Here is a 7,841-nt window from a genome sequence, read left to right as displayed (position 1 = left end):
CTCTCGGGATTCTCTCGTGCGTTCCTTGTGAGGACGTACACAGCGAGACTGTGACACAGAAATTCAGGGCTGGTTCAGGCCACCGGCCCAGACAAGTCCTCACGGTTTTTACCAACCAAGAGGTTTAGAGGAGACCTTCAAAAGAAGATGGCGGCAGAGAGCGTCCCGTCACGTGACGTGTTCGGCCCTCCCCCACCCCCCACCCCCGCAGACACGACCTCTCCGCCTCGGAGCGAGCCCGTAGCGCGCACGCGCGAGCGTCGCCAGGCCCATTGTTTTGCCCCCGCCTCCGACCCTGGCTTCGGACGCGCTCTCGGGTAGGAGCGATCCAGGGCCGGCGACGAAGCGTGACAGGGAGCCTCCGGGAGCGCGCCCGCCCGAACGTAAACACGGTGCGTCTCTCGGCGGCCAGGGCGGGGCCTGGGCGAGGGGGGAGTCGGCGCATGCGCAGGCGCCTGACGGGTTTGAAATGGCTTCAGCTCTGGCGGCGACCCGGCTCAGGTGAACGTCCGGTCCGGGGGGTCGGGGGCCGGCGGGCTTCGCGAGGCCGGGCCGGGGCCCGGGTGCCTTCGGGCCGGGGGGAGGCCGCGGTCCGGAGGCCTCTGGACGGCCGCAGGTCCTGGCCGCGGCTCGGGGCGCGATGGCGGGAGGGAGGCGGCCCCTTTTGTGCCGGGCGGCGGGCGGCGGGCGCAGGCCCGACCTCCCTCGGGCCTCCCCTCGGGCCTCGGGGCTCGGGGCTGCGGCAGGGCCTCGGGCCGGGGCTCGGGGAGCGGCCGGGGGCGGCCCGGGCCGGGCGGCGGACGGCGCTGACCTCCGCTCCCCTCCCCCACCGGCCCTCGTGGGCTGAGCCGGCCGCCCGGGGCGGTGCTTGGAGATCCTAGGGCTCCTCCGCCTGCGCGGGACCCGGGGGGAGGGGGGGGGGGCAAGCGGCTCGGACCCCGGCCCGGCGTCCTCGGGCCCAGCCCCGCCTGGAACTTGGGGGGGCGGGGAGACAATGCTCCGCACCCGTCCTTGTGGCCTGAACTCGGGCATCCCGAGAGTCCCCAGGTGCCCCAGCTCCGACACGGATGGGGCAGGGGTCGCCCCGCTGCCGACCGGGGCGGGGGAAGGTGGAGGGGGGTGTTCCCACGGAGAACCACCGAGCCTAGCGGGGGTGAGTGCCCTAGGTCGTCATGGTGTTTATCTGGAGCTCGGAAGTCGAGAAGTCTGGGTCCGAGTCCCAACCCCGGTGGGTGCCTGGGAGTTGGGTGGCCGGGGGACAGCTCTGGGCTACTCCCAGTCCTCGGAGCCCTGGTACTGGGAGACCCCCCCACCGGGATTCTCCAGCGTTCCTCCCCGACTCCTTGCGTTCTGTCCGATGACAAATACCGTCTATTTCTTTCCCCTGCACTCGGAGGGATCTGTTTCCAAATTGTCGTGCTCCGCTGATGCTGCTGCCTCCCATCCTCGGGACCGGGTCTCCATGAGGATGTGCAGAGATGGATGGGAATTTAAAAGAAGGTTTAATTTTGTTCCTGTTAGGTCCCCGCTGTAGAAGAAAACTAGCCCGAGCTTTTCGTCTTTCACCATGGCTCAATTTGGAGGACAGAAGAATCCACCATGGGCGACTCAGTTTACTGCCACTGCAGTTTCACAGCCAGGTCAGCCCACAAACCCTCTCTCTGCACATTTTGGGGATCGTGTTATTTCTGTTATACAGAGAGGCTGTCTACAAATTTGTTGAGAAACATTAGAATCTTTGTTATCCCTAAGTGGCAAGTTGCCTTTAAAATGTATATCCAACTCATAAAAGTCAACTGGACTTTTTTAGAATGTTTCAAATGCTGAGAATTAATTTGTTTAGAGTAGGACTTTGAGAACAGCTTTAAACTAGTAAGTGACTAACTCATTCTCTAAAATACTTGTGAATTAATTTGTATGTTTTTGTAGATAATTTTATGACGGATGTAGGATTTAATTTTCACTTGGTCTGGAATTAAAACATCCTAGAGTGTGCAAGTAACCTTAAAAAGTCCTTCTTAACCTGCTTATTTAGGCTTTGTGTTTTTTTCAGAATGATTTATGGTGTTGAATTCTACATAAATTTAGTGGGGAAAAGATTTTGCCCTGAGACCTTAATAATAAGTGCCCACTGACGATGTAAACATCTTTATGAAACAAATGAAAGTTCCAAACTCTGAATTTATACACTTGGCATTTCAATGTATTCTATCTTTTCTTGTAGGAACAATTCTCTTGTCTTAGCCTTTTCAGTAAGATCTCAAGTCTTTCACTTCTTTCTATTTGTATCAAATTCTGAGGGATCATTTTTGACATTAATCGTTGGAGATCATGGGCTAACAGTACATTGGGTGCTAGAATTTATCAGCAAACTGGTTGATGGGTTAGGACCTTCCTGCAAGACCTTAGCCAAGGAGCTGTCCGATTCTTCTCTCTGAATACTTCAGCCTTTGGCAGATTTTCAGGTTTCCCTATTTGAAAAGTGTCATTTCTGACTCCATTGCTAGCCTCAAATCTGTTTTTGTTAAATTGTACTTGATATAATATATCACAAAACCTAATTTTAGGTTAGTTCCAAAGAGACTGAGCATGAGCCAGACTCTGGTCTCAGCAATTATCTTTTGCTTGAGTTGTCTTAAAATTAGAATGAAATGGGTGCCCAGAGTTCATTGTCATTAACATCATCATAAGTCTTTTCTGTAGAATGTAAAACTCTAAATTGAGTTATTTCTTTTCCGTTAACTAACTTTGGAGAATATTTGTAGCAAGTGAATAGTGAATAACTCTTTCATACAGATATTAGTCTTTGGCACCAGTAGCACTGTATTTTATCTGTAATGCTGGCCCAAGTAATTTTCATAAATACTAATTATATAGTAAGAAAATGGCTCTTCCTAGCCTTCTCTTCAGTTTATTAAGCATCTCCTGTTTGTCTCAAACTATTCTTTCATAGCCTAACAGCATTTTGCCATATTTCTTATACAGCTGTGTTCAAGTAACTACTAAACCCCCTGGTATTTATATACTCTTAAGAAAGAACTTTAATATTTTATATATATATATATATATATGTATGTATGTCACTTAACATTGTTGTATTGTTTTTTTAATGACATGAGTTAATTCCACTCTCCTGAATGGAAAATGGCATTGTTCTGTTAAAGATGGAAGAAGGAAACCATGTGATTTATGAACTTGTCAAACATAACCAGCCAGCATTGAGCATAGCTCTACCATCTGCATTCTTGACTTCAGGGCAGCTGGGATTCCAAGTGTTAATGGGATTTATGCAAGTAGTATGCATGCTTATGCACAGCATTGTGCATTAATCCTTTAATAATTTTCTTGAAGCTTTCTTTGAATATGTTATTAACCAAGACTACTTGATACCAAAAAAAAAAATCATCAAAAAATTTTTATTGCTTTGTTACTAACATGCTGTTTCTTCATTATGACTTAACCACAGCTTTCAAACTAAAAAACTCAGCAACCAGTTTTCATATAGAGCTGTTTAATGTCAGTTCACATAAAGTATGCTTTAATTTCAGAGAGCAGTATTCTTGGCAGCTTTTTTAAAAGTTGTCCTTGTTTAGCCTTCCTTGAAAGTTTTCTTTTTGATATTACCTCTTGGGGATTGATGTAGAGTCAAATTGATTTCATTTTTAGATAGATTTTAAGTGAGACACTGACCAGACTAATCTTTCACTTTTTGTCTGAGAGAAGAATGTTAGCTATAAATGACCCACCTGCTGTTGGCTTCTTATATTTTAAGGCCAAAGTTTCAAAATAGAATTTGAATTCTATTTCTTATTCTATAAGGAGTTACAACCGAGGAAACTTTGAAAATTTTCACATCTTGTAGTACAGTGTGTATTAAAGCACTATATCAGATGTTTCAGGCACATACTGAGATTGTCATTGGTATTTTGTGTGTAAGAGGCAGAAGACAGATATAATGTTCACACCATACAGAAATGGCACATTTGCCATATATGTCCATTTTGAATGATTTTTTTCTTTTTTTCTCTTTGCATATGTTCCAGTGTCTCCTTGTAAGTAAAATCATATGTAGTGAACAGTGAAACAGTTTGTTCAATTTGTTTTGCTAACTAAATTTCCCAACAAAATTGGCAGTTTCTCTTTTATTACTTAAATTAATAAATCATTTGCTAGTAGCAATATAAAAATTGTATAACTCAGTATATATACTAATGAATATTTTAGAATAGATCCCAAATGTTTTAGTAAATACATAGATACTTTTATCAACTTGATTACTTGTTTAGAATGGTTTTTTTTAATTCACATACCTCTTATCTCTGTCAGTCAGGCAGTCAGCTAGCACTAAGTGCTTATAATGTGCCAGGAATTGTAGCAGGTGCTAGGGATACGAAGAAGAGGGGTGCCGGGAAGAGTCTGTACTCAAAGAGCTCAGTCTACTGGGAGAGTCAGCATATAAAAAACTATGTATAGACTAGGTATATAAAGATTAAAATCAGAGGTAATCTCAGAAAGAAAACTCTTAAGATTAATGAGGGAAAGGGAAAGAATTCCCGTCGAAGGTGGAACTTTAATTAAGACCCAAAAGAAGCCAGGGAATCTAGGAGTTGGAGATGAAGAACAACATTACAGACATAGAAGACAGTGGCTGAGAATGTAGAATTTGGCAAGTCCTGTGTGAGGAGCAACCAGGAAGTCGAGGTCACTGGATCCCAGAGTATGTGGAGGGAGGACATGTCAGGCCTCACTATAAAGGGCTTTGAATATCAAAGAGATGATTTTACCTTTTCTCCTGGAAGTGATTGGGGTGGTGGGAGGTAGAGAGGGGTCAGCAATCTATTTTTTTTTTAAATAGCTTTTTCTTGACAAAACATGCATGGATAATTTTTCAGCATTGACCCTTACAAAACTTTCTGTTCCAAATTTTCCCCTCCTTCCCCCCATCCCCTCCCCTAGATGGCAGATAGTCCAATACATGTCAAAATATGTTAAAATATGTGTTAAGTCCAATGTGTGTGTGTGTATATATACATATATATGTGTGTATATATATATATATACACACACACACACACACACACATATATATATACACACAGTTATCTTGCTGCACAAGAAAAATTAGATTTAGAAAGGAAAAAAAAACCGGAGAAGGAAAACAAAATGCAAGCAAACATTAACAGAAAGAGTGAAAATGCTATGTTGTGGTCCACATGCAGTTGCCACGATGTTTTCTCTGGGTGTAGATGGCTCTCTTCATCACTGAAGAAGTGGAACTGGTTTGAATCATCTCATTGTTGAAGAGAGCCACGTCCATCAGAATTGATCATTGTATAGTCTTCTTGTTGCCATATAATGTTCTCCTGGTTCTGCTCATTTTACTCAGCCTCAGTTCATTTAGTCTCTCTAGGCCTCTCTAAAATCCTCCTTCTGGTCGTTTCTTATAGAATAATAATATTTTCTAACATTCATATAATATAACTTATTCAGCCATTCCCCAACTGATGGGCTCCACTCAATTTCCAGTTTCTTACTACTACAAAAAGGGCTACTGTAATGGGCTGAGGCTCGAGTTGATGCACTGAGGGTCCCAGCAAGTGAGGCTAAATAGTAATTGGACCATACTCTATTAATATATATGTTTGGAGAAAGAATGGCCCCCGCCCATTCTTTGTGCAAGTCCTGATGTGTTGTATAGGAAATGATGATTTTGGTGGGTGGAGGCAGGGGGGCCGAGAAGGAAGTGGAAAAAGAGACTGCTGGCTAGCCTTTTGTCACAGCTGCTCTTATTGCTATTGCAACCCCCCTTGACCTCCAATTCCCCTTCACCTTTGATCCTTCTTCACCTCCACTAAGAATAAAGATTGACAATTTTCCCCTAACCTGAATTCCTGACTTCGGTTATTTTAAATACACGGTTATCACAGGCTGCCACAAGCATTTTTGTACATGTGGGTCCCTTTCCATCCTTTAAGATCTTTTTGGGATAAAAGCCCAGTAGAAACACTGCTGGATCAAAGGATATGCACAGTTTGATAACTTTTTGAGCATAGTTCCAAATTGCTCTCCGGAGTGGTTGGATCCATTCACAATTCCACCAACAATGTATCAGTGTCCCAGTTTTCCCACATACCCTCCAGCATTCATCATCTTCTTTTCCTGTCATCTTAGCCAATCTGAAAGGTGTGTAATGGTATCTCAGAATTGTCTTAATTTGCATTTCTCTGCTCAGTAGTGATTTGGAGCACCTTTCATATGACTAGAAATGGCTTCAATTTCTTTCTCTGGAAATTGTCTTTTCATATCCTTTGATTATTTATCAATTGGAGAATGGCTTGATTTCTTATAAATTTGAGTCAGTTCTCTATATATTTTGGAAATGAGGACTTTATCAGAACTTTTGAATGTAAAAATGTTTTCCCAGTTTATTGCTTCCCTTTTAATCTTGTCTGCATTAGTTTTGTTTGTACAAAAACTTTTTAACTTAATATAATCAAAATTATCTATTTGGTGGTCAATAATGATCTCTGGTTTTTCTTTGGTCACAGATTCCTTCCTCCTCCACAGGTCTGAGAGGTAAACTATCCTATGTTCTTGCGATTTATTTATAGTATCATTCTTTATGCCTAGGTCATGTACCCATTTTGACCTTATCTTGGTATACGGTGTTAAGTGTGGGTCAATGCCTAGTTTCTGCCATGCTAGTTTCTAATTTTCCCAGCAGTTTTTGTCAAATAGTGAATTCTTACCCCAAAAGCTGGGAGCAAGCCATTTTTAAGATCAATTTGCTGCCCAGGTTGGAGGATAGATTAGAATAAGGAAATGCCTGAAGCAGGGAGCCCAAGCATAAGGCTGTTGTACTTTGATGAGGGCCTAATCCAGGGTGGTGGCTGTGTCAAAAGAGAGAATGGGGCATGTAAGAGAGATGGGACAAAGGTCAAAAAAAAAAAATACTACTTGATATCTAATTGCAAAATTACAGGGAGAGTGAGTGAGAAATTGGGATGCATTTAGGATATAGGCCTAGGGAAATGGGAAAACAGTGGTGTCCTTAATAATAGTAAAGATAGGAAGAGAGAAAGAGTTTGGGGGGAAATGAGGAGTTCAGTTTTGGACATTTGTGTTTGAGATGTCTGTGGCACGTCCAGTTTGAGATGTCCAGTAGGCACTGGGAGATTTGACTCGATAAGTAGATTGGAGATAGAGATCGTCATTGAATCCATGAGAGCATAGGAGATCTTCAGGTGAAGAAGAGGCGGGAGGTCAGGGCAGGTCCCTGTCCAGTGGGATACTTGAGGTTAGCAGGCTTAACTTGGAGAAGTGTTCAGCAATGAAGATTGAAGAAAGGACAAGTCGAAGAAGTCGTAGGAAATCCAGGACAGAAGAGCACTTAGAGGTGGAGTGTGTTGGACAGGGTCAGAGACTGCAGAAAGATCTATTGTGTCTCTGGTTCATTGAAGGAGGTGACTGGAAGCTATTGTATGGAGAGTTTAGAGTAGGCCCCTGTTATATTGTCTTTGGAGGTAAGGTTTGGAACTGGGCTTCATTCATGGAGGAGATATCCTGGATGAAGGAATTCCCTCCTGCAAGTAGCTTGGAAGGAGCTGAAGTGTCTTTGTTTCTGTCACACTACTAGTGCCTGGATAAAGTTTGGATGGATTCTGTGTCCTGGGCTCTCCATCTACCATGGGATAGAGTATAATACCTTTCCTTTTGTCCTTTATATTCAGTCTTCTTCCGGGTTTTGCCTTTTATCTGAAACATTTTTGTCCCACTCCTTGCAAAAATGTAGTAGAATGAAAACAGTTTTGGATTTGGCATCAAAGAATTGAGTGTGAATC

General features: G+C 43.6%; 1 protein-coding gene across 1 annotated transcript in view; it reads left to right on the top strand.

The window, feature by feature from the left end:
• The first annotated feature begins 400 nt into the window (after positions 1-400).
• Positions 401-7,841, top strand: part of CCAR1 (cell division cycle and apoptosis regulator 1) — a 49,913-nt gene continuing 42,472 nt past the window's right edge. Inside the window, exons 1-2 of the mRNA XM_051982565.1 lie at positions 401-501; positions 1,522-1,640. Of these exons, the coding sequence (XP_051838525.1) occupies positions 1,568-1,640 (73 nt within the window). The 5' untranslated portion in view covers positions 401-501; positions 1,522-1,567. The remainder of the gene's footprint in view (positions 502-1,521; positions 1,641-7,841) is intronic.

This window comes from Antechinus flavipes, chromosome 2 (genome assembly GCF_016432865.1).
Source record: "Antechinus flavipes isolate AdamAnt ecotype Samford, QLD, Australia chromosome 2, AdamAnt_v2, whole genome shotgun sequence".
Lineage (NCBI taxonomy): Eukaryota > Metazoa > Chordata > Mammalia > Dasyuromorphia > Dasyuridae > Antechinus > Antechinus flavipes.
The sequence above is the reverse complement of the archived record's forward strand: the minus strand, read 5'-3'. Positions and strand labels throughout refer to the sequence as shown.